The 27,880-nt window shown below is 41.6% G+C and overlaps 1 protein-coding gene across 6 annotated transcripts in view; it reads right to left on the minus strand.

Moving 5' to 3' along the window:
- Positions 1 to 6,696: 6,696 nt before the first annotated feature.
- ARHGAP6 (Rho GTPase activating protein 6) overlaps positions 6,697 to 27,880 on the minus strand; it is a 524,611-nt gene continuing 503,427 nt past the window's right edge. For 5 of the 6 annotated variants that reach the window (XM_001143524.6, XM_003317341.7, XM_054676330.2 and 2 more), the window contains exons 10-13: positions 25,641 to 25,738; positions 13,130 to 13,398; positions 11,384 to 11,464; positions 6,697 to 8,682 (exon numbers count right to left, since the gene is read on the minus strand). In XM_001143524.6, the coding sequence (XP_001143524.1) occupies positions 8,015 to 8,682; positions 11,384 to 11,464; positions 13,130 to 13,398; positions 25,641 to 25,738 (1,116 nt within the window). In that variant the 3' untranslated portion in view covers positions 6,697 to 8,014. Of the gene's footprint in view, positions 8,683 to 11,383; positions 11,465 to 12,303; positions 13,399 to 25,640; positions 25,739 to 27,880 lie in introns of those variants that run through there. The other variant, XR_008541946.2, reaches the window with a different exon arrangement.

A 27,880-nucleotide genomic window follows, 5' to 3' on the forward strand; every position in this document is an offset into this window, starting at 1 on the left:
TCCACTTGTGCTCACTTGCACACTTTGCTGGGCCATGACATTGCAAACCAGTGTGGTTTGGCCCCTGTATTGGCAAAAGGGTGAACCCAGAAGGCTTCAACCTTTTGCGAAGCTCAATGTGCTCCTGGCCCTTCCACAGACTGCATGAGCAGCTCATGCATGCCTCTGATGGAAGTCTCTTGGTGAGAGAAGAGGGGGAGGGCAAGATAATTGTCTGATCCCCTGCAAAGCATCAGGAATGAAAAAGAGCCAAGTGGCTCATCTGTCCCAATGTTCCTTTCATGATTGACTTTCCCCAGCAGATCTTGGGCCCAGACCCTTGGTGTCTGACCAAGTAAAGGGATATGACTAGAAGAAGACACTGAACACTGACCCTCTATGTTTCTTTCCTGCAGGAAAAAGCCTGTTTCTAATCCCTTCTCTAATTCATTTACCTTCTAAGGAAATGAAGTCATCTCCTTTGTGCAGAAACAAGAAACAGCTTTGGCCTTCCCCTACTGGACATTTGAGGGTTCTGTTCTCCTTTTCATTCATTGCCCAACATTACATTTGATCTTGGAACTAAGCAAATGGCTTAGTCTGTTGGGGCTGCTATAACAAAACACCATAAACTGGGAGGCTCATAAGCAACAGAAATGTGTTTCTCACATTTCTGGAGCCTGGAAGTCCAAGGTCAAAGCACTGACAGATTTGGTGCCTGGTGAGGGCTTCCTGCTTCATAGACGGTGCCTTCTCACTGAGTCCTCACATGGCAGAAGGGGCAAAGGAGCTGGAGCCTCTTTTGAAGAGCATTAATCCCATTCATGAGGGCTCTACTCTCATGACCTCATCACCTCCCAGAGTTCCCACGTCCTAATACCATCACCTTCCGGGTTAAGTTTCAATATATGGATTTTGAGGGGACACCAACATTCAGACTCTAGCAGTAAGAGAAGCACACACTAAAAGATAATGCCAGAGAAACAGTGACTCAGACATAAGAATACAAAAATTATGATGGCAGAAATAGAAACACAGGAAGAAAAGTATGGAAGGAAATAAGTGGAACAGGTTTTGCATATCATAAACATTGCTCATACTCCCTGGGATGGAGCAAGGTACAGTTTTACCTTATTTTACATATTTTGGAATTATGTTCCGATGGAAAAGAGCTCTGTGGAGGAGTTAGGAACTTCGTAAATCGGCCTCAGGCAAAAGGCCCTTTAACCTCCTTGGGCCTCAGGTGGCTCACCTGTACTACGAGGGGCTTCCTGTTCTGAAACTGGGTCCTTCTCTTTATCTAGCAAAGAACGTGACCAGATCTGCCTACATCATTTGCAAGTTCCAGTGGAAAATGAAAATGTGGGGCCGCTTGTTCAAAAGTATGAAAATTCCAAGATGGCACTGACAGAGCATTCAAATAAGTGCTGGGCTCTTCCAAGCATGAGGTCCTCTGTGACTGCAAAGGAAACCAACCCTAATTGTGACCACACCATCCCTGATTTCTGCCAAGTTCTTTCTAAGGTGTTTGCTCCACTTCCAGAGACTGTCTTTCCTGTTTGGGGTTTAACTTCAAAATCCAAGCAGCATTTTGTGCTATGGTCATTTCTCTGACTTTTCACCCTGGAACAGACAGAATGATGGATGGATGGATGGTTGGTTGGTTGGATGGATGGATTGATTGATTGATTGATTTATCTATTGATAAATTTATGCAACGATTTATGGTTTGCCTACCAGACACCAGACACTGGCACATTTGCTGGATTTGTGGGACTTGACAGCATCTGCTGCCCTTCTTGCAGTACAGTTTACAAGAGTGACCATTTTATTAGCTGAGATATCTTTGAAGGCAGATTTGGACTTGTCTTATCTGTCTTTCTAATGGGCTTGGAAGCCAGTAGGCCACTGGTAAATATTGACTAGATAAGTTATTGGATGAATCCATCAACCAACCAATTGACCTAATAAAGCCATTGCATGGCTATTATAGCTGTATGAGCCAAAGGAAAATCTAAAGATAATGCTAAACTAATTAAGTGCAAGGTGTCAAATTAATAAATACGCAAATTGAATATTCTTAAGTATAATTCAACCAGGAGAGTTCAATGACTAAATCACACCCATTTTTCCCTGTGGTTTTGCTATCCAAAACTTTTCAAAAATAAAACCCTCTTTAGACCTTTTTAAATTTCAGCTTTAATTTCCCTTACTTCAGTAGGAAATGGGCAGGGAACCCAGAGCCCTTCAATGCTCCCCTGAAGCTGTGGATCATCCCGGAGGCAGGAGCCCTCCCCAGGGGATGGTCCAGCTAAGCCCTCTTCTTTATGAGAGATACCCAGGGGCTCCAATAAATAACCACAGAGCTTTGTTCATAGACTCTGCATTATACAAACAGCAGGTGGCACAGTTGGATGGCCTGTGACCAAATCCTGGTTCTGCACCTTCTAGATGTATGGCTTTGGGCAACTCATTTAATGTCACTTTGAGCCAATTGTGCCCTCTGGAAAATGAGGGGGTTAAACGAGTGAAAGTGCACAAAACACTGAGACTAGAGCAGAAGTTGTTAATAAATGTTAGTTACTACTACTGCATTTCACCACAAGCTTCCCAATTTTTGTTTCTAAAATGGTCTCACATAGGACACCAATTACACTGCCATTTGTCGAATATTTGTTATGTGGCTAGCGCTGCTCTACGTATTGTTTCATATAATCCTCAGAAGAATCCTGGGAGTTTGGTGTTTTTATGCTCCAACTATTGTGATAAAATGGAGAGTCTGCAGATTAAAGCAACTTTCTTGAGGTCACCCAGCTGATAAATGGGAAAGACAGCAATCAAACCTTGTTCTCTTGGATGCTGAGGCCCATATCTTGAAACATCCTTGTCTTTTTGATCACTAAGTATCTATTGCATGCTTACCAGGGAGCACAGAACTATACATTTACTTATGTCATTTACCATTCAAATTTTCATCTTAAGAATGGAAAGCCACCCACTTCCTCTGTCCCATACAGTACAGAGCTGAGGTGGTACATCTCTGCAGAGGAGGGCTGGTTGAGAGACCATGTCTCTGTGCTTGCCATCAGCTTCTCCTCAGACTGTCTCCTTCTTTCTTCAAAAATCTATTTTTATTTGGAAAATATATCACTATCTCTGCATTTGCCACGTGGATCATTGGATGAATCTACCAATATTGGATTAATACAAGTTGACAGACATGTATTTTTCCTCTACTCCATGGTAAGCTGCTTGGTCATATTTACACGCATACATTCAGCAAAATTTTATCAAATGCCAACTGTGTGTCAGGTACCCCAGTTCTGAGGGTGCAGAAAAGAAATACATGGTCCCCACCCTCAGGGACAGAGAGGAAACAACGTCCATATAAAAGAATAAGACAGTAACTGTAATGCACAGCAATGCTTGCTCACACTGCCACATGGCAAAGGGCCAGAATAAGCTGTGTAGAATCATGTTTGTAGGAAGGGAAGGTTTGAGCTGATTTTGCAGGGAAAATAGCTTCCAATTGTGTAGGAAAAGCAGGGAAGCGCATTTGATACCCTTGGAACAAAAATGCAAAAGTGTGCTCTGCACATGGGAATGAGGTTTTCTGTACATGGCCAGAGTATGGGGTGCCATGCTTGGGAGAGATAAGAGGCAGAGGTAGATGAGACCAGATCGCGGAGTATGTTGATGTTATGGTGGGGTATGGACTTTGTCCTGTATATCTGGGAGCAGGAGGGCATCAATGGTTTTTCAGCGGTGATGGGCCTCTGACATAATGTGCGCTTCAGAACTATAAACTGTGGCAGTATGGAGGAGGGGTGGGAGGCCAGAGATGGAAGGGCCCACTCTGAGTGGGGTGGACAAACAGTAAACATGTGCACGGTAGGGCAACAAGAGGGGGATCGCAGGCCAGGCTGCTGGTGGGGAGCAGGAAGCGGTGCTCTGCATAAAGATGGGAGTGGTGGCTGGTGAGAACATGGCTTACTGGTCCTTCAGGATGGTTGAGGCATCCAGGGGACATTCAGCGAGAATGTCAAACAGATCACTGGGGAATGGGTGGGGTATTAAGGTTGGAGATTAGGGTTGCCAGATTTAGCAAATAGGTGCTAGGTTCAACTTGAATGTCAGATAAACAACGAATCCCTTTTTAATGTATGTCCCATGCAATATGTGTGATAAAGAATAATTTTTTTAGCATAATTATGTCTCAGGTATTGAATGGGAACACTGTTACTAATACAAGATCAGTTGTTTATCTGACATTCAAATTGAACTGGGTGTCCTGTATCTTATTTGGCTACCCTACTTGAGAGATGCCAAGGTCAAGTGTCCTGGATCCCCCATGCCACCTTTCCCCACCCTGCCGAGTCATAGAATGGCCTGTGTCCCAGATATGGGACTTTTTTGTTTTTTCCTAAACTCGGAACATTCCTGGGGAAACTGGGATGAGTTGGTCACCCTAAGCTGAAAAGATATTGGTTGAATTGAACTTAGAGATGCTTCTAGTCTTTTGGCGACCTCTTGGGGGCCTCCAGTTGGAGCTGACACTGGATGTACCTTGGTGAATTGAGGGTCACACCAGGTCGGGGTGGGTACCCCAGAAACCATGGTCTGCCGTTTGCCATCTCCATGACACCATCTGTCACCTTGACTGTGCCGAAGAAGAATTCCAACCTTTGTCGAAATTTTCCCTTGGTTTGTTTTTTTTTTTTCTCTTGAAGAACATTTGCTACTGATTTAGTTCTGTTTTAAAATTCTCAGTTGAGATGTCCTGTTTTAACCTCTGTGTAACTCTTCTTCAGTCATTTCCTTTCTTCTCAGTTCAGTATAATCTACCTCCCCCAGTTTGCTTATCAGACCGACATACCCCACAGGCCTGGACTTTGTTCTGACGTCCCTTTATATTTAATCCCAATGCTGTTTCTCTGCCAAGCAGATGTGTATTAAAATGTGCATAAGAAAAGAAGCAAGCTGGGTTTATTTAGAAATTTCCTCAATTTGCACAAATTCCATTGGTATAAGAGGGTTTTTTTTTTTTCTATAAAGACCCACAACAAACATATGGTAATAGCTACTTAGATGGATCAAGACAAATTCGTATTTGGCCATTTCTGCCATCCCCATTCTGGCCCCTTTGCCAGAGACACAAAAACAATGGCTCATATTGTTTCAATGTCAATGTCAGAGTATTCATAGATGGAGAAACATATGTGACACACTGAAGCTTTTTTCATGCTTGTTGAAGCTGTCTGTTCATGGGGAATGAGTGACTTGAACAGCCTTTTAAAGGCATTTTGGCCAGCTTGAAAGAGTTTTTTATTTTTTTCTTGTCAGGTATTATGTAATTTATAAGGTATTAGAAAGGATAATTTCCCTCAGGTCTTTGGGTTTCATGTATGATTTTTTTTAAACTGCTTATTTTCAATATGATAAAGGCATTTAAGAAACAAGGCCTGGCACGGTGGCTCACACCTGTAATCCCAACACTTTGGGAGGCCGAGGCGGGTGGATCACCTCAGGTCAGGAGTTCGAGACCAGCCCGGCCAACATGGGGAAACCCTATCTCTACTAAAATACAAAAATTAGCCGGGCATGGTGTTGTGCGCCTGCAATCCCAGCTACTCAGGAGGCTGAGGCAGGAGAATCGCTTAAGCCCAGGAGGCAGAAGTTGCAGTGAGCACAGATCATAGCACTACACTCCAGCCTGGGTGAGAGAGCAAGACTCCATCTCAAAAAAGAAAAAGAAACAAGCTGTAACTCACTAAGCTAAAGATATGGCCCCTAAGCTTAAATGTACAAAGAGAGGGAGAGTGAATATTGAGATATATGTAAAAGATATTGTGAGTCCTGTTTTCTGGACTGCTTATTTTAGATCTATTAACAGATGGACATACTTTTCGTGGCCTTTTCTGACATAGGCATCAACTTCAGGGCCATTTGATCTGGATGTTTTTTTAAAAATAGGACTACTCTAGCAAGAACATGGTAGAAAGAGAGTCGCATTTATCAGGCCATCCAATCTAGGAAGGAGGGAAAGAACTGATCAGATCATGGTCAAATTCAAAGCCAGGGAAGTAGCATCACCAGGAGTAGGATGAGAGTAGGTGGCACAGAAAAGCCACCTGCGATCCACAACCAAGCAGCATTTCCTCTGGATCTTGTTGACAACTTTTGGCTGAGTGTGGGCAGTCAGGAAGAACCAGAGGTCTGCAGGCAAATCCTCCCTGAGTCCCAGCCAGTGGTGGAAGTGCTGGACCAGATGACAGAGCCTGAAGCTATCTCAAACCATTCCCAAATAAGAAATACCACATGCCACTTCTAGCTTTTATTATTTCGGCCCTGAAGCAAATTAGGCATCTAAGGCCCACAGAGCAGGTGCAGCTTAACAGGAATTGCGTTGGGCAACAGCTGCCCAACACAGTTCAGGAAACTCAGGAAACCTGAGTTTCAGTCCTGTAGAAAACCACCTCTTCAACAGTCGAGGAAATCAGCCTTTACTTGCAACAAATTATTATACATTTCTAAATGCTTTGGTGTCACTGAGTTGATGTCCCAAAGCCATCTGATATTTTTAAACCAGCTTTTTTGCTATATATGTATATGCATAGAATTGCCATGATTTATTACACTTGGATCTGTGGATAGTGAAGAATATGTCTGAAATGTGATGCAAATTCATTCAAGAGATTTAAAGCCAGGAAACAAAGCCTTTGCTTAACTTTTTATTCATCATGGCACAAGATAGAACCTTAAGAAACACCACTGGAAATTTCATCACCAACATGAAAATTAAGAGTAGCATGTTTTATAAAAAAAAAAAAAATCTTTTTTTATAATACACTTTCCCTTCAGAAGTGAAAAAAAATTGCATAAAATACTGAAGCGTATCGCCATCTGCTGGTCAAAAATAGTTATGCACTTGAAAAACTTCAAACTACTAAAGTACGGTAGAACATTTTACAATACACATAAAATTACGAAAGAAAACATTTCCTCAGCCTTTGGCACAATGTAAGTACAAAGCTGTAGGCCTTTTACCAAATGTGATTTAGTTTTTAAGGAATTGCATGTAATTTGGCAAATACTGATTATGGGGCAAAGGGAAAAAACATGTTCTATAATTTGAATATTCTATGTAGATTCTTAAACACTTTATAGTTGGATTCCAGTTTGTAATTTTGAAAAATACATAAAAATTATACATTATAAATATATATTATATATGGCCTATATAAAACTGAATTTGATGTAACGTGGGACGGACAACTTCTTAATTTCTTTGTGAGGCACTGCCTTTTTCTTGTTTGGTTAACTGAATCCTTTCTAAACAAGTTCTAAAAATATATTTTGTAATCTATCAGATTTAGCATTTTCCTGAAAACGTATTCAATATCTAAAAGCATTCAGTGATTTTTTTTTTGTATCTGACTCCTATGTAAAAATATGGCTTCTCATACTCTGCTTCCTCTTGTTAGTGTTTGGTATCGAAGGAAGGGTTATCCCCAGTTATAAAGCTATGGCAAAAGCACAGAAACCCGCTTGTGCACATCCTAGAAAATTCTATAGAATCTCATTGTTTAGTATATCTCATTGCTTAATATAAGTGAAGTGATTTTTTTAAAAAAGTTCCTTTTGTTTTCTCTTTGTGAATATATCATATATGATTATACATAATCTGTTACAGAATACACAATAGTCAAAACCGAAGACACATAAATACGGTTAGGCTATACCAAGCAAGAGTTGTATCTTATATTATAGAGCCAAGAGGGACGTTTTTAGATTGGACACTGCCATCTGGTTTGGGTTCTGTTTGTTTTTCCTAAGGCTGGCTACGCAATGGAACCTTATTCTCAATGGCGGGGGCGTGAGTGCTCTACCTCTGTAGGTGAACGGGATTTCTCTTGTGTCACTTTTGAGAAGTGTGAAAGAAGAACACTAAGTGTGCCAGTGGCCACCACCCACGGTCCCCCCTGGGCTGGAGGGCGGGGGGCTCGGGGCAGGGGGGGCTCGGCTGGGTGCGGGCTCAGACCAGCGTCTCGGGCAGGGCATCGGGGTTGTCGGTCGACAGGAGCTCCCAGATCTGCCAGCGCTCTCTCTGCCAGTCGAGCCAGCCAGCATCCCCCAGGCGCGGACTGTCCTGCTCGCCCACTGGCAGGGAGTTGGCGCTGCTCAGTTTTTTCTGCGTGACCTGCTGCTCTCGCTCGGCTGCTTGGCCTCCCTGGTCCGTGGCTGTCTCCACGCCTTCCGGGGGCCCCTGGATCCAGGCTGCCGCTGCCGCGGGCTTCCCTGGGCCCGGGTATGGAGGCGGGGGCCGCTTGTCATCCCTCCCACTCCCATGGGGTCTTTGGCACTGAGGTGTGGCCCGGCTCTGCAGCCCGGCCACATCCAGCTCACTCTCGCTGAGGTCGTGGGCGCCGCTCAGGGTCAAGTACTGCTCCGACCTGGCCGTGGGCCGCTCGGCTTTCCCTGCCACCTGGACGTGGGGCGTGCTGCAGGCGCGCGACACCGCAGGGTGGGCCCTGCCCTCCGTCGCGGGGGCTGCGGCCTGAGTCCTCCGAGCCCCCTGCGTGTCGCTGTCCAGCTCTGCGGGGCTCCCCTGCCACCGAGGCCAATTTGGGGACAGGTTCCCTTGAGAAAGGGAGCAGGGCCCCGCTCTTAGGGAGCTGCTTTCAAAAATGTCTCCAGAGGAACCTGGAAGCCAGAGAGAAAGCCCAAGAAATGGAATCAGTTTGTAGAATCCTTGCTGGGGATTCAAATCCTGTTATTTCCTTCCCACTTCTAAGACGTCCCCCCGGACTTCTAAAACTGAAACAGCACAGTATGCTCTTAGCTGCTGCTACCTGAAGAAAACAACCTTCCCAGCAAAACAAAAAAAGACAAATGCTTTTTGATTATCGGCTCAATTCATATGCCTAGACTCTGACAGGTTAGCTGAGACGTCAGACTATATTAATAATTGGCTTTGCCACCAATTTGTGTTTCAGGAAAGGGCCCCTCTACATGGCTGGGAAAACTTTTCAGAATCCAGAAGGTGAAAGAAGCATTCCCTTCTTGTTCAATGCAATCTGTAATCCAGGAGAGATACAAATTATAATGTTTTCATGTTTCTATTGCATCAATGAAGTTACTTGAATCTCAAGTACCCCATTCCATGCCAGAAGGCAGGCCAGCCACTATGCATATTCTCCTACCATCAATGCAGGAAAGGCTGACTTGGTGATCACCCAATCGTTCCCCTTTACTTCCTACATGGCAGTTTCCAGCCTCTCTGGCAGTTAGGAGGGCCACAGAAACGAGGTCTGGGCAACAAATGTGGACAGATGTGATGTAAGCCATTTCTAGGCCTGAACTAAAAAATAAAAATAAAAAAAAAATTAAACCACCCTGGCTAACACAGTGAAACCCCGTCTCCACTAAAAATACAAAAAATTAGCCAGGTGTGGTGGTGGGTGCCTGTAGTCCCAGCTACTTGGGAGGCTGAGGCAGGAAAATGGCATGAACCCGGGAGGCGGAGCTTGCAGTGAGCCGAGATCGTGCCACTGCACTCCAGCCTGGGTGACAGAGTGAGACTCCATCACAAAAAAAAAAAAAAAAAAAAATTAAAAAAAAATACTAAACGAATGCCTTCCTACTGATCTTTGCTTTCCCCCTTCCCTTAACTACCAGCCCAGCATGAAGAATCTCTAGGCTCTGAAACTCTTGGAAGACTCCCGGGGCTCTGAGGATGGTGGAGCCACTGGATATGTGGAGCCTAGGCTGGGCCCCTTAGTGACTATGTGGAAGACAGCACTCCCTCCCCTCACACACTCCCGCCCCTCCTCACCCCTCACAATCCACACTGTACTGGGACAGTGAGGGAGAAATTCAGTTGTAATAGGTTAAGCCACTGCCCCATTTCGGAGTTGTTACAGCAGTTAGCCTTCCCTAAAGGATACAACTTTCTTTAGGAAACTGAAGGGAAAGAAATAACAGCGCATTTTGCAAGGCAAAGGAGGAGTCCTTGGGGCATGTGTACCCAGACTACCATTTTCCTATGAATCTGCTCTGCCCTCCACTTCTTAAAAAGCAGACAAGGAACAAGAACAAGGCCATGTTGGGGACAGGGGAGTGGGGGATGTGAGTATTTACAAAGAAACAAATGATAGCTGAAACAGGTGACAGCTGAAACTGGAAAGGAAAATGGAATAAGGCTCTTCACAGGATACAGTGAGATATAGTTAGAAAAGGAATCAGCACTAGAGGGCATTACATTTAAAAATGCACTGTGCTTTTAAAATGTAATATGGGAGATATTACAAAACAATGAGAAAGGGAATATAAATATAAATATAAAACAACCAAATAATTTACACATTTTATACCATATATAACACGTATTCCAGATGGATTAAAAAAATTAAGGTTGTGAGACAATGAAATGACATTAAAAAGAAACGCATACAGATGACTGACTATCCAACGCTGAACTGAAGATTAATTTTATGAAAGAATTCACAGAAAAGAGACAGTGATAAAATTAATTATGTAAAAAACGAAAATGCAAGTAGTAAACAATATGGAAAAAGAGTTAACATCTTTATTATATAAAGAGTTCATAAGAATTTAAAAAACACTGGCATACATAAATAGGAAATGATATAAGTAACAATTCAATGGGGGGAAGTTCAGCAAATTAATAGAAACACTGAAAAATACTGGTAAGAAAGAAATACAAATCAAATTAATAAATGCAATTTTGTTTTTTAAGTTAGCAAAAGTGAAAACCCACTAACTTGCAATACTGATGAGATTTGCACACAGCAGTGTAAAATCTCCTGCCATCCACAGTTTACAGAATGTAAGGTAGTGGGTCCCATACAGCACAGGAGGTGACTGTACCTCCAGATTCTTGGAAAGCCTTGTTATATTTGACGCACTTCCCTGTTTGGGATTTGTAACCTTTGACTTGCTTTCCAAAATTTTGTGAATCTATTAATAATTTGAAAAATTAATTACATAAAAGAGGTTCCTGAAAGTGTAACTTATTACAACAATAACAAAAAATTTCAAATGACTTACTATTGGTTTGTAAACTATGATTATGCACTCTGTGGAATACCCCTGGCCCTTAAAAAGGATAATGGAGAGTAACTGGAAAATGGAAGTTAGAAAATAATACAAAGTTGCACAGACAGAGTGACTGTAACTATGAAAACCTTTGCAAAGGAAATGGAAAAAAATATAGTCAAAGATTGGCATATTTGGGTGGAAAGCCTAAGGATAGTTTCATCCCCTCCCATTTTCAGCATTTCCCAAATAATGTTTGACAAGCATGTAATATAATGATAGTAAAGAAAACTTTAGAAAATAATTTTAAAAGTAAATGCAATAAAGTTTAAAATTAATACTTCACCTGTCATTCCTGGGTCTTTGGATCCGCTTTTTAATGTTGAATGCCAAGTTCCCCAGATATCGAAAGGCTCCTCTGACAGATCTAGGGAAAAAGTGTATAAAAAGGTATATAACACAAAAGGAAAATTAAAAATCAATGAACATTTTAATAACATCTCTTCTGTGCAAAGTATTGTATTCAAGATCCTGTTGTATACAAAACAGAATACAATTGAGATCCACCTTTCAGCGTGTTCATTCTACTTGGGATTTACAAAAAGGCCCTTTCTATATCATGCTCGTGGTAGACAGAATAAGGGCCCCCCAAAGATATCTGTGTCATAATCCCACAAATCTACAAAGATGTTATTTTCAAAAAGGGCTTTGCAGGTGTGATTAAATTATGGTTCTTGAGATGGGGAGATTTTCCTGGATTATCTGGATGGGGCCAATATAATTACAAGGGTCCTTATAAGAGAGGGGTAGGAGAGAAGATGCTGCTAGATTGTTGGCTTAAAAGATGGAGGAAGGGGCCTCGAGCCAAGGAATGCAGCAGCTTCTAGAAGCTAGAAAAGGCAAGAAAACGATTGTGCCCTAGGACGTCCAGAAGGGAAAGAGGCCCTGTGGACCCATTTTAGACTTCTCACCTCCAGAACCATAAAATAATAAGTTTGCATGTTATAGGAAATGAATAGAAGGGTGATGGGTGACAACAGCTTTATAGGTGCTAACCACATTAACACAGAACTAGAGGAACAATAGAGTTTCTGTACTATCCTCAGGAATACTTTGCTATTGGTATCACTGGATTTCTTCATGCATGCATTCACTCATAAATCCCCTTAGCTTATCCATCAATATTTATGGAGTAAGGCACTACATTAGGCTTTTTCACCATCTCATTTAATCCTCACTACAATCCCATGATGGGATTATAATTACGATTTATAGCAGCAGACGTCTACTGGGTGCCTCCACGTGTTCAGCAGTTCACATGCGTTATCTCACTTCATCCCTAGGAGGTTCCCAGGAGATCATTTTACAGACGATGCAACTAGCGTAAGGAGCAGGTAAGAAATGCACACAAGATTACACAGCAAGTATTATCGAGTGCGTATTACATTTGAAGTGCTGCGTTGAGGGCTTTACATGGATTAGTTCATTAAACTCAATGAATTAAATACTGTTATCATTCTGAGTTTTCACAGCAGGAGGAAATGGGACTCTGGGAAGCTCAATCGCTCACTGGAGATCCTGCAGGTTGAAAGTGGCAGAGCAGGTTTGTGACTCCCAGTATAGTGCTCTCTTGTCATTGGATACTAACACTATTTGGTTCTGGAAGGTTGTCTTCATACATATAGTAGGTTCAGCTTGTTTTCTTTAGAAATGTAACAGCAGTAATTGGGTGGCACCTCAGACTAGCAAATATGCAACCCAAATCCAGTATACATAAAGTTCCTAGGATGCTGGAGGGAAAAAGAATCAGCTGGGAATAGGAGTGGCTCCTCTGGGCATGCGTTTATTTCCCAGATATCTGAGAATTGGAGTGTGGCCTGCAGGGACCCTCCCAGCCAACGACTGTGCTCGCCACACCTTCCTCTTCCTAGAGTAGGCGTTCAGCAGGTACTCGGTAAATGCAGGTTGAATTACAGAAACATCAAATAAGGGAGAGACGAAGAGAAGGTCCGAAGAGCCCCACACCATGCCACATGCAACAAGAGGAGGGTCACTTGTTTTGGCCAGCGCCTGCTGGCCAGGCTCCAGTTACCTTTCCCAAGCCTTGGTCCAGGAGAACTTTCCCTTGACTTTGACGACGACAAGTGGCCCACCAGCATAAACTGCCCTGGCACTTTGTAAAGCTTCTCCGAGCCCCCCGGGGCGGCGTCCTCTTGCATAGCCAGCAGGGAGCGCTCAGACAGCACTGGGGAGTTGTTGTCATAAGGGGAGATGTCTCCGCTGGAGGCCTTGTTGGAGTCTGTAGATGAATGCCTCCCTCCCACGGAAAAGGAAACTTCCGACTGCAGCATGTCAGGGCTTCTGGCACAATGAGACAATTACAGGTGTGTGAGTTTGTTAACAAGTAGTGACCAGATTTAAACAATATGGCTATTACACAAATGACTGGAGGAGTATGCATGGACACGGGCTGAAACAAAAAGACCATTTTGAGCAATGTTCCAAGACATCTACATCCATGACGTGAAAGGGTTTCAACGATATGACCAGCAGAGGGCAGTAAAACCCAACAGATATAACAGGAAAAGGCAATGATGGAGAAGGCACGGTGAGAATGAAACCGACAAGGAGCCCTGCATTTGCCAATGGGCATCGCTAAGTGCCTCAGGGACTCATTCCTGCTTCCATTTTTAAGTGAAAGTCTGATGCTCACTATCTATTAGGTAAGGATACACTAGTAGATAACTCTTTCACTTTCCTCAATATCCTGCATTAAAAATAATTCAGATAAAACTATGGTTGACACTTTGCTTGAAGTTCATTATGGCTTTCTGGACAACTTTTCCATCCCACCAAAATACTTAGTGTACTTAGTGTAAGTAAATCCATCCTTCATGTGATAAAGATGTTGATGCCACCGGTGGGAATAAGTGTTTCATGTATAAAGTAGTGACAAAAACAATAAATATATGACCCTCACTAGACTCCATTTTATTCAAATACATCTAAAATGATTCTACAAGGCACTAGTGCTCTTACAAACTGATATGATGTACTAATTAGTATACCATTATCATAGTTCTGTGTTCATGAGTTGTCACAGAAACAGAAATAACAGTGAAAACGTATGTGGAACAGAAAAATGAGAACTTGAGCAACGTGAAAAGATCATGGGAAGTCTTACCTGGAAACATCTTTCTTTTCTACCCTCCTCAAAACTGGCCCTGACAACATCTTGAAGGGAAACAATCACAGATTGATTAAAAGTTCCAGAACCTACATCTTTTCCCCCTTACTTCACTTCTCTTTACTAGTCTTTGCTCTCTTTTGGCTTAATTTTTCAAAACAAATCCTTTTTATTTCTTAAAGAAGGTAAACACATGCCTGAACAACACTTTCCTAACCAAATGGTTTTGCGCATGCAAACTGGAGGAAGTGCATTCACAGGGATCTAGCTTCCTCTGAGGTTTCCAGCAGGGGTTAATATCCCCGGGAAAAACATCCCAGCTTCTGTGATACTGCCACAGCCGTAACTGAGGCAAACACGGGCCTGAACCCTTTTGCTGAGGACATTTCCTACCAACATGGAATAAAGAAGCCCCTTCCTTGCCTCCTCTTTGAACTCTCATCACGTAATCTTATGGGAAGGAGCCAGAGGACTGCTATGAGGATGATTTTCCAGGTCTGCAAGATCTCATTGAGTGGTTGTGAAGTGCATCCCAGGGTGGCTGCATCTGTCTCACCTGGGAACTTGTTGGCAATGCCAATTCTACAGCTCCATTCTGGACCTACTGACAGGACTGGCTACACCATTTGTGGAGCCCAGTGCAAAATGAACATGTGATGCCCCGTGTTTAAAAAGCGTTAAGCATTTCAAGATGGCCACTGCAAATCAGTAAACCAAATGTGGGCTTCTTCTGAGTGTGGAGTCACAGCCCTGAAAGTCAGCTCTGCCTATTAAAAGGGAAACTCAGGGTGGGGCCAGCAAATTTTTTAAAGAAGCCCTCCAGGTGATTCTGATGCACGGGGATGTTTGGGAACCTCTAATAACCAAACCTTATTTTCCTCTCTCAATCTGTAGATGTGACAGTGGGCTAAAGGTCTGCTAAGAGCCAAATCAGGAGGGAAACCAAAGATGGTAGCCAAAACTGCAGCATTGGCTGCCCTGGGAGTGAATGTGGTGGTCCTGACCTTGGGGTGACTGAGGCCACAGTTAGGAGAAGGAGGAAGGGTGTCCCCATCCCAGCCGATTCCTGGACCTCCTCTGTCTGCCTTAAGCAGGATCCAGACAACTGAATGTAGTGTAGTCCCATTGTGGATCAGAACATTTTGAAGTGAAAGGGGGGTAGGAAGTACCAGTGTAGTGTTCTCTGCTCTTCTGGTTCAGTCTCCTAAGTCAAGCCGGCAAAGTGACCACAGCTGGGCCCTCCATCAGGGAGGAAACAGTGGGGGTGGCTGAAGCGAATCCCTGGAGGTAGAGGTAGATGAGGTGTCTCATAGTAGACACAGGCTCTGAACCTCCTTGGGATGGCTGGGGTCACAGCCAGGGACATAGACAGAGGGGGCATCCAATGAGAGACGATGTCTTCTTTTCATAGTTTCCCCACCCCCCAGTGTATCCCAGCCATGGGAGGAGATACAGTGTGAGTACACATGGCAAGCAGTTTGGGAAATATACTTATGTGAAATATCCCCTTGGCCTGTGAGGAGAGTAAAAGTTAATATTTATACAGAGTTAATTATGTGGCAGGCACTGTACTAAGCTACTGTTAACAACTCTCCTTTTTCCTGACCTGAGTCTGGGATTGAGTGAAAGAAACAAGGAGCTGACTGAATGCTGAATACCATGCTCTCTAGCAGCAGAGGCAGTTAGGGTTGGGATTCTTCTAGAACTTATTTGGTAGATAGTGTTCAACATTATTACAAATCAATAGTAAAATGCTCTTTCTTACTTAGAGTTAATAGCCTTTTAAAATGTTTAAAATATTTCCCTATCATTTTATTGTCTTAGCAGAGGTCAGGAAGTGGCAGCCAAATTTGCCTAAGAACCTATGTCCAAGAATTATCTTCTCACATGAAAGCACACCGATTAAAAAAAAAAAACTGTTTTATTCACTCCTCAGAACTCTCATAACAACATAGGCAGTTCATAGATTTTTAAAAAAATAGTGTCATTCTATTGTTTTATATCTGTCAGAAGCAAATCCAGGATCAACATATATACACATACTCACATATACATACATACCCAACACACACGCACATACATATACATATTCAGACATAAACACATACATATACATGCATCAACATATGCACACATATACATAAACACATATATACACACACACAAATATGACATAGACATGTACACATATACACAGACACATATTACATATACACATACATGCAACTATATACACGTGCATATACACATACACCCACTTAGGTGATACAATTGGAAGTAAAGACACAGAACAGAGAGAGAGTAGGATTGCTGAATGGAGGCTGGAGTCCGGAGAAATTTCCAGAGACTTGGAAGCAGAATTGTGAGGGCCTTTCAGAGTATGTCTCTCCTGTAATGGGGGCTGGGCATCCAGTCATTGTGGATACCTTCATTACACACCTGTGCTTCCTGTGTCTGTCCATTTTCCATTTTCCACTTCTAAATCTTTCTATTCTATCCCAGTTTCTGAAACATTTCTAAGTTTATGGAAGCTATTGTAAAAGCAGCTTGTCAAATTTATAAATCAGGTAAAATCTATAAAGTTCTGTAAGATTTTCCATATAAAAATCACAAATCAAAAAACAAATTCTTATAATCCAGAAATTCTGCAAGAAGACAGGGTGTGAATAAATCTGGGTGTAGTGTAGTGGAAATGTGGATGGTAAAAGTTTATAGGAAAGGAAATTTCTCTGACCCTGAAACCTAGAGATAAAAGTGAGAAAAGAAAGAAAAACTACCTTTCAGGCTACAACTGTCAGAGCAGTGGTTGTCTGCCAGGACCAGGGTGCCTGATGGTGGCTAAAACCCATCATTGTGAGTCAGCTCTGGGAGCTTCTTGAGTGGGCATTACCTTCCTACAAACCAGTTCCAATTGGCAGCACTCTAATTTCTGAACACTGGTGGAGAAATGGGCCCAGGAGGGGAGGTTTTAGTGATTTTCCACAGGACACTCAGTGTCAAATCTAGAAAACCATACCATCTTTTGGATATGTCCGAAAAATGAGATAAGCAACCACAATGTTTTCTCTCAGATTTGACTCTAGGATAATCCAACCCTAAGAAGATAGTTTTGAGTTCAGGGTCCCAAATAAAGGCATTAAAATACTCATGTATCTATTTACATGAAATTTTTACTCTGATCAGTGATTCACTAGATGAGGAATAGTCTAAAAGCACATAGTGACATCTCTTTGTATGTCTTGGAGTTTCATGGATTGAGGTTCAGAATGTTGGGTGAATGAGTTGCCAGTTGACATAAGTTGGCATCCAAAAGTGCCTGGTGGCTTCTCTTTCCAGTCTCAGAACATCATGGATTGAGGTTGGGTGGACAGGTCACCAGTCTACATGGGTTTGCCTCCATGCATGGAGGGTTTCCCCGTTAGACCCCCAAACCCCAGGACCATCTACATACAGCATGCATGGCCAATCTCAGCTAACCAGACAAGCAAGGGATGGGCATGGAGAGCGAGTCACATTCTCACCCTTAGCTGGTCCCTCCAGGTCAGGGCGTAAACATGCTGGCAGGGTACTGTGGGCAGGCCTGCACTGCAGCCGGAAGCACAGAACTTGTTCTGGGGACAAATGGAAAACTCCGGTTCAATCACCGGATGGGGCCCGCCCAGCACCTTGCTGAGCTACCCCAGCAAGAAGAACTGTGGAGGTTTCAAATGTGTGTTGGCTTCATCCTTGGCTTAATCATATGACTGATAAGTTCCAGTCTGTTGGAACTGAAAGCATTGTATCATCCATCTTGGATTATATCAATGGTACTGGGAAAGGAATCCACTGCTGGAGCAGCTTTGGAATCATGAAGAATGTGCACATTAATCACCATCAGTTCTACAAAGCCTCCCTTTGACAGATTGCTAGGGATAAAGGTGCCCCACTTCAAAGAGGAACTGACATGGCTCTAAACTCTCCACTGGATGATGAAGCTAACACCCTGGGCATAAGCCTTTGGTGAAATTTGTCCCCTCATTTTTAGTCCTTATTAATTCCCTCCTAATGTCTCTGGCAAATGGAGCACTTATGACAGGTGAAGATCAGACAGTGTTGTCTTCATTATTTACAGAGGGCCTGATAAAAACACCTTCAAATTAACATTCTGCAAATTTATAAAGAAGCTGTGAATCATAGTGAAGGTGTGAGGAAGGAAGGGGTAATGTGATACATTCTCCCTCCCTCTTGAATGCCTTTCCATAGAAGGCATATATGCACACATTTTAGAATTTTTCATTATGGAATTCTCTATTCCACATAAGCTTTTTCTAAAACTATCTGGCTGGAAAGACTTTCTTGAATGGAGTATGTGTGTTGGGGGAGGGGGGCAGGGGCAGTTAATGCTTCATAATTTCCAGGGTATTGAGGCCAACAGCTACCGCCACTCAACAGGACTCTTTGCTGTTACACTGTACTGGTAAAGTTAGATTTCTTGTCTGAAAATTTCCTGAAACCCTTTCTGATATGAAAAATCCTAGTAAAAGAAAAACAGAAATTATAATCTGTCACATAACACTCCATGTTTGTGAAAAAAGATATTTTTAATGATGAGCTTTGAAAGATTAAAAGAAATGATCTATGTGATATTTGGTAAGTTAAATGTGATACCTTTAAATTAGAAGAAAGCCTAATGCTCCCCCAGAATGAAGAAGGCAGATTTGTCATTCAATAAGATGAACATCTAGCTAAACAATACAATTATTTTTCAGTACTGAAATTTTATTTTTTTTCAGACTAGTACAGATCTTCAACCATGCTCTTGATACACTAGTCACCAGTTTTGCTAATTTTTAAAATTAATTTTAGTTTAATTTTTTTTCAGTAAAAACTTTGTGAAGGCTACTAATAGAATTAACCACAATGAAATTTAAATATATATACCTGAGTTTAGTTCATCCATATCTGCCTTCTCTCCAAATGCAGTTAAATTTGTTCTATTTTGATCTTGTTTCCAGAGTATACAAGGGAAGATACTTTACTTAGCCTTATTTAATTAATATTCTATTTCTGGGGAGCCCCTGAGGTTTGATAGAATAAGAGCAAATCTTTATATGTTTCCTCAAGCCTATATTTAAAAATTACAAGACCTGTTGCTGAAACTAGTTACTGTGTCACAGATGATCTGAGCTCTGCTGAGCTCTCCTGAGCTCTGGATTTATGGGGGATTTTCACATTAATCATGCTTAGTTCTGCAAAGCATCCCTTATGCGGAACTTAGGGGCCCGAGATGCCTCAGGCAAAAGAAAACTGTGTACCTCTATATACATGGTTTTGTGTATATTTTTTTTCCCAGAACATCAAAGCAGTTGAAAAAATTGAAAAATTGAAAAGAAGATACATTCGAATCTATAACATTTATATTAAATTTAAATGTTTTATGTATGCCCAAACAGAATTTCCTTATTATTTTATTTCAGGTTAATTTAGTTAGAACTTATTTAAGATTGTCACTTGGTCAAGAGAAACTGTCAAACATACCAATTCTCTCAGTTGGAACCAAGATAAACAAAGTAGATTTTGAAAATCTTGCTTTGGGAGCTGAGGCAGGAAGATCGCTTGAGCCCAGGCGGTTGAGGCTGCAATGAACCATGGTCGTGCCACTGCACTCCAGCCTGGGTGACAGAGCAAGACCCTGTCTCAAAAAATAAATATGACTTATGAGTTGCTTCCATTTAAGGCAGCAGCACATATTTTACCTTTTGTTTCAGGTTCTATGACTAAGCATGGCTAGTCTTTTTAAATTTTTGATATTTTCTTTATCAAACATTTTTGGCATTAGCTTGGATTTTTAAAAAATATTACATTGCAATATAATCAATTTTGCTGACTGAGTTTTCTGGCATTCCCTTAAATTCTGTGTCTAGGCAAGCGTCTCACTTGCCTCTCACTAAGTCCCAGTCCTACTGTGATTCCTTTGTTTTGTTGCAAATATTCACATTCAACATATCCTGTCCTGTTTGATTAACCTCCCATTCTCATTCCCTATTTCCTCACATCCTTAAATCAAAGGGTAGGGGAACTATTTTAAGTACCTTTGAAGAAAAGAACATATATAATTCTAGTAAATATACCTGACAAGTATATATTTTTAAAAATCAAAGTCTTGCTTTCTTTTTTTTTTTTTTCCCTAGAGACAAGGTCTCACTCTGTTGCCCAGGTTGGAGTGCAGTGGCATAATCTTGGCTCACTGCAGCCACAAAACCCTGGGCTCAGGTGATCCTCCTGCCTCATCCTCCGGAGTAGCTGGGAGTACAGGCATGAGCCACCATGCCCAGATAACTTTTAAATTTTTCTTTAGTAGAGATGGGGTCTTGCTGTGGTGACCAGGCTGGTCACAAACTCCTGGTCTTGCATTCTTAGTCATAAAAATCTCTTCTAATCTCCCTCTGGCATCCCGTTTTGGTTGAAGCCAAATATTTAAGCAGACAAGCATGAGAAAAAACAAGGAATTATCCTTTAACTCCTCCAATACCGATGTTGCATAAAGAAGTGAAAAACCCAAATCAAAACAAAATATTAAGTTCCCAAATATCACTAAATGTTTGCTCTTTCAAAACAGAAATTATAATATTTTCTTGTTCTTGGTTTTACACTCTTTTGAAACTTGTTTCTTTTCCCCTCCAAATAAAATCTTGTGCAGTTTCCACTTGGCCTCACAGGAATGTAAAGCTTTATTTAGGTATGTGAACTGGTGGCAGAGAACAGAAGCTTCAGGAAAAAAAAATCAAAGGGTTAGAAGCAAATATAGTGTTTGCTTTTAGACACAATGCTATAACTTAAAGTGAACGGGTTCTCTCTTGTGTCATATTGCCTGGAAGGTTGCTATCTCATGAAAACCAAAGTAGAATCTAGTGATGGCCACGCCTTTGGTAAGTAGTTGTAAATGAGCAAATTGGTGATGTTTATCATATACCAGACTATACACTAAGAGCATAATTCTGTATTTAAGTTGGTGCTACTTTTTATCTCTAGTTTACAGATGAGGAAACTAGAGAGAGAGATCTATCTATGTATTAACAGATATTAACTCTTAACTAATAGACCGCATATATAATAGCAATAGAAATGGAATTGAAACGTAGGCAATCTGGCTCTGGATCTGAAATGGTAACCAGTCTATTAAACTACACAAGCATGTGTTATTGACAGATAACTGACTACACAAACATGTGTTACTGATGGATAATTGACTTGCCAATGCAGCCAGCACCATCTGGCAGTTTAGGGTACTGTAATTTACTATAATTTAGCCTTACAGTAATCTATTGTCACTGCTTCTTGACTTAAGCACCACCCCTCGGCCTGCCATTTAAGGGCTTCTACCTTCACTGCTGGCCAGCCTCTTTATTGTGACCCCAGCTAGCCAACATATTTACTGTTATGTCCAGGTCCTGGTGCAAGCTCCCCAAATATCCAGGCTTGTTTATATCCTCCACAGTCTTCAAAGTTCACTGCAAATCCTTCCTCTTCTCAGAAGCTATCTCTGAGACTTCAAATCACACCTCTTTTCCTTCTCCAAACTCCAAGTGGATTCATGGTCTGGAGCATTGATTCCCTTCCTTTGTCAACACAAGGATGCCTTTTTAATGTCAAAAATCACCCAGCTCAAACTCCCACATGATAGTAAATTTGTGATATCCAACGTGGTAGATCTAAGCTAGAGGTTCTTAACCCTGGTTGCTCATTAAAATCATGCGAGAGACTTTAAACAAAAATCCGAATGTCCAGATTGCAGCCTATAAAAATGAACCAGAATCTCTGAGGGGTGGCCCAGGCATAGTTGTTCTTCAAGCTCCCAGGTGATTCCAAGGGGCTGGTGAGTCTGACAGCCAGTGGGCCAGCACCTATTGTTTGGCATTCTACCCTTGGAGGCCTCCTCCAACAAGTCTGAAAGCTCCTAAAAGCAAGAATATACTTTGATATTTTAAGCTTTTTAAACTCAAAGTGTGGATCATGGACCAGTAGTATCAGGATCACTTGGGAGCTTGTTAGAAATTCAGATTCATAGACTACCTCCCCGAGTCCTACTGATTCAGAAAGAGCATTTTAACAAGATCTGGTGATACCTATGCATAGTAAAGTTTGAGAAGCATGAGTGAGTGAGTTTAAAACACAAAAAGACCACCTACTTTGGGAGGCTGAGGCGGATGGATCACAAGGTCAGGAGTTCAAGACCAGTCTGGCCAACATAGTGAAACCCCGTCTCTACTAAAAATACATAAATTAGCCAGGTGTGGTGGCATGCACCTGTAATCTCAGCTACTTGGGAGGCTGAGGCAGGAGAATCGTTTGAACCCAGGAGGTGGGGATTGCAGTGAGCCGAGATTGTGCCACTGTACTCCAGCCTGGGTGACAGAGCGAGACTCGATCTCAAAAAAAAAAAAAAAAAAAAGAAAAGGCAACTACAGCTAGAGGGGTAGCACTCTGGAGCTCAAGCCTCAAAAGACCACTAAAAGTAAACATTCATTTATTAACATATGCATTTTTACTTCATGACATCATTCTCTGCCTTCTGGGCTGTTCCTTGGCCTGTACCTAGAGGAACACAAACAAAAACCAAACACTTTCTTCTCCTAAGTAAGTCTTTCCCCAGTGTTTTCTGTTCACTGATAATGCTAGTCTCTGACATACACAGAGCTCCTATGGGCTCATTCTTCTTTTTATTTTATTATTATTATACTTTAAGTTTTAGGGTACATGTGCACAATGTGCAGGTTTGTTACATATGTATACATGTGCCATGTTGGTGTGCTGCACCCATTAACTCGTCATTTACATTAGGTATATCTCCTAATGCTATTCCTCCCCCCTCCCCCCACCCCACAACAGACCCCGGAGTGTGATGTTCCCCTTCCTGTGTCCATGTGTTCTCGTTGTTCAATTCCCACCTATGAGTGAGAACATGCAGTGTTTGGTTTTTTTTTCCTTGCGATAGTTTGCTGAGAATGATGGTTTCCAGCTTCATCCATGTTCCTACAAAGGACATGAACTCTTCATTTTTTATGGCTGCATAGTATTCCATGATGTATATGTGCCACATTTTCTTAATCCAGTCTATCGTTGTTGGACATTTGGGTTGGTTCCAAGTCTTTGCTATTTTCTTGGAAGCCCTGACACTCACCTAAGATCTTGGTCTAGGGTCTGCTCACCTACACTTTAAAATTCTACTTCTTACTCTTACGGATAGGGAACAGAAGGGGCTGGACAATTGTACAGCTTGGGATGGGCTTAATATGTGTGCTTCTTCCTTTTCCTAATAGAAGAGAAAGAAAGGTTCGCTTTTTACCACAGCATTTATATGCAAAGAGTGTATTTGAAAACCATGTAAAAAAAACTTCTATCAACTGTTCTTTAAAGTATAGTATTTATCTATCTAATAATGCCACACAAAAGCAGAAATTTGGCCAGGCAAAAATCAGTGGTTTTCCTCAAAAGTGTGTGTTTTGTAGCTTTCCCACACAGTACCAACCATATGTTATAAGTGCAGTTTAAATGAGGGGCTCATAAATGGAAATGCCAGCATGTCTCTTTTCTGTACAAGGGAGGGAAATAAATGAGTTTATCAAAATTATGGTGGTGCATGATCTGCTGAAAAGAAAAGCCATTTGTTAATATAAATTAGGACTTATACCTTGATGAGGGTTAGAAATCTAGGAAAAATTTAAATGTAAGCCTAATTCTCTGATATGAAAAGCAAGACCATAAAATACTAGCTCATCTATACAATTTGAATATAATTTTATTCACTCATGGCTCTTGGGGCTTGAATCCAGGCCTTACTTTCAACAGAATTTGGTCCTATTTGAATCAGAATTTGGCCTGATAATGAATGGCCCAGACACAGATTTTTTAAAGTAGATCTGAAAGGATAATCCAATTAAAAGGTCTTCCCTGCTAAGCTGGAAATGGAGTGAAGCTGAATTTAGCTGTGCTATCAACGTAATGACCTGGGAAAGAAGGAGGTTGAACAACATGGAATTCCTTTTCACCAAATTTTTCTAAATAATATAACTTTTTAAGTATCTGCAATAATCATGAGTGAAAATTAATTTATCAAGTTCAACACCAATATACAGGAATAACTTAACATGTGTTACTGTTTATAAGACACCATCAATTAAGACATGCCATTATTTTATTTATTTGTTTATTTATTTATTATTATGAGACAAGAGTCTCACTCTGTCACCCAGGCTGGAGTGCAGTGGTGCAGTCTCGGCTCACTGCAACTTCCACCTCCCCAGTTCAAGCGATTCTCCCATCTCAGCCTCACGAGTAGCTGGGATTACAGGCACCTGTCACTACGCCTGGCTAATTTTTGTATTTTTAGTAGAGAGGGGGTTTAGCCATGTTGGCCAGGTTGGTCTTGAACTCCTGACCTCAGGTGATCTGCCCGCCTCGGCATCCCAAAGTGCTGGGGTTACAGGTACAGGATTATGTTAGGAGCTTATCATTGGTTATAAGATTAGTCTCAATTTCAGAGATCATAGGTCATGGGAGAAACGTATCTTAGAATTGCTGAAATTTAGTAGGTTAAAAGTATAACAAAAGTGATAATTTTGTAAGAGCATAGCAACAACTTTTCCTGTCACAAATTTATTGTTTGGTGTCCTGGTGATGATACTACTCCTGGTTAATGATGCTATATTATGCCCTTAACTGGTTATGCCAAATGCTCAGCATCCCCACACCCTCTGCCTCTGCAGCAAAGATTGGAAGTAACCATAAAATCTGACTAATGCAAAAACTCTGCGCTCCTCCTTTGGGAGCAAAAATGGCGGCAAGCCATAGCCTGCAGCATGGCTTGCATTTTACTAATTGCAAACATGAGTGCATGTAGAAACCCATGTGCATTTTTATCAAAATAATACTAGCTATAAAAAGTGGGAGAGCCAAGAGGGTGCACACCTCTAATTTCAAATGGGCACCTAGGCCTCAGCTAAGGTCTGTCTTGTGGTTTGATAATGGGTTAATCCCACTGGTAAAGCTGCACAAGCAAGATGCATCCAGGCGCAGCCTTAAGGGCCCCTACGCACGCTTATCAGAATTCTAGAAGTAGAATCATTGACGTGTATTATAGTCCCTTGCCAGTAATTTGTGCTTTTTCCCTGTAAATGAAGTCAAAAGGACCCTGAGAGGCTAGAGAAAGCTGAAAATAAAACAGAAAAATCTTGTAATGTGGTTTCTAATTTGGTAAGTGGATTGATGGGACCCGAAGCATTTTCTGGTTAGATGGACTGATCAGAATTGCCAAAGAGTTGCCAAAATTCCACTTCAGGTCACCCTGCATGTAGTTATGTAAACCTTTCCAATTTCTCAGAAATGGAAATAGAAATCTCCAATGCGGCTTTAGAAGATGGAACACTGGAATACTCACGATGATTGGGAAGCCTTTCTTCTGAGTAAATAGTCCACGACATCAGGATCGGTCTCTAACAGGCTGATCAGCACTTCGTTCTGGAGATCTGGGGGAACCTGAAGGAGCCAAATGTTGAGGCATAAATAAAACCATTCCAGAAACAGGCAAAATATGGTCACTGATAATTTTACTGTAGCATAAAACAGAGCCCTAAAAGCTGCAAGACAGCAGAATGATTTGCTGGTTAAAACCAAACCTACGCCAACCCATGCAGCTGCTTTAATTCTTAGGACCAACTGGATGATTACCAATAGTCATATTCAATCCAAAATGTCACCCCTCATATGCCTGGAGATACAACTGAACCACTTGGATGCCTTTATTGCTCAGGTTAGATTTTCTTGGTTTTGAATAAGGAAAATATCATGGTTCAGAGAAATAGTGTCCATAATTTATTGCCCAATGGGGGCACTTTCTAGAGTTCACATTTATAATTATGCCAAGACAGCAGGCAGAAATGATGACTGTATTGGGCAGTTCTGGAATATATGATCAGTTTATTAAGAAGGCAGGCCCTTGAGCCAGACTGCTTGGGTTTGAATCTTAGCCACGCCAGTCACTAGCTGTGGGACCCTTGACAACGTACATCGACAAGGATCTTCCTAGATCTCAGTTTGCTCACATGTAAAATGGGGATAACAACAGTACTCACCACGAAGCATTGCTATGGTGATTAAATGACTTATTATATGTTGAGACTTTAAAACAGTACTTGGTCAATGGTAAATACTCAAAAAATTGCTGGCTACTACATTTGCATATGTCACTTTATTATTCGGTGCCTGCCTTTACTCCTTTCTTGCACCTGGTCCATCAGTGATGAAAAGTTTCTCACTTTGTAATTTGTTAGGCATCCAGTAGAGTTCTATAGATGAGCATCATATGTTTCTCTAAGCCTAATCCATCCACAGTACATTAGAAGATGGCCTCACAACCCTAAGTCATCTGTGTGGAAATGTTCTATAAGAGAGGATTGAACCCAGCTCTGACTTGTGGTTTCTTATTCCATAGAAGCTGATAGCTCAACCAAAGGAAACTCAAAACTATTGAGAGAAAATAAAATTTCAGTCTGATTCTCTCACACATGAGCTCAGAGAGAAGACTTTTTAAAACTGCAGGGTTAAGTCTTCTGAAAATAAGTGGTTGGTAGAAGAATTTGCTTCTTGCCTCTTGCAGAACTCTACGGTTCTTGAGCTCTGAGAATCTGGAAACAATTTTATTAATAAAAACAGGGATGAGAAAGCAAGGAAATGTGTTCTGTCTCTTACAAATCTGTTCCTCCTACTTTATCGTGAACCTTCATTAATGACATTGCCAACTTCTAATCACGCAAGCTCAAGATCTCAGAATTGTACTAAAGCTTCTCTGCATCCTCTCTCCATTCAGAGCCAGGAGGCCTACTAGACTTCATCTCTGTTACTTCTTTTCTCCCTTTTCCATTCCAACTGCAGAGACCCAAGTTCAAGCCCTCATTAGCCTTTTGTAGTGGTCATCTGTTCATCATTAAAAGTCTCCATTTCCCTCCTCTTATAATAGTTATACCCCACGTTCCCTCTGGTAAACCAACTGCTACCCAAGCCTTAGCTCAAGGGTGAAGTGTGTATCGTAGTCAAAGTCTATTGAGCATTCCATTCCCAGATCATCATAGTTGCCTGAGCAATGGGCATGTGACTCCATCAGAGGCAATGAAAACCCTGGAGGTTTTCCCTGAGACTTCTAAGAGAGGATACAGGGCCTGTATCCATATGAGGCCTGATGATTGCGCTGACAATTGAGCAAACAATACCAAGAAATAGAGATAAAAGGGATGTCTTGATATCATCTGAGTCCCGGGACAAGCTATGTCTGAAGCCATATTTGCTTGTGGATTGTTCAGCTATGTGAGCCTTCAAATTACTTAAGCTAGTTTGAGTTTTGCATTGCAAAGAAAAATACGTACTTGATGAACCTTTGATACAACAGCTTTCAAATTTGTCTGCTATTTCCTTAACATGTGCATCACATTTCTTCTCTATGTGGTTGTCAGAATGCCATGGTCAAGACACTCATTTACTGGAAACTCTTTTTATTCCCATGGCTGAAGCCATCCACTTGCATACTCTCCTCAATCTGTCTTTCCCATCTTCTCCCCTAGCAGTCATTCCACACAAGCTCTACTTCAGCACCACTGTGCTTCTCCCTCAGGTCTTCTCTTCCCT

Source organism: Pan troglodytes, chromosome X (genome assembly GCF_028858775.2).
Source record: "Pan troglodytes isolate AG18354 chromosome X, NHGRI_mPanTro3-v2.0_pri, whole genome shotgun sequence".
Classification (NCBI taxonomy): domain Eukaryota; kingdom Metazoa; phylum Chordata; class Mammalia; order Primates; family Hominidae; genus Pan; species Pan troglodytes.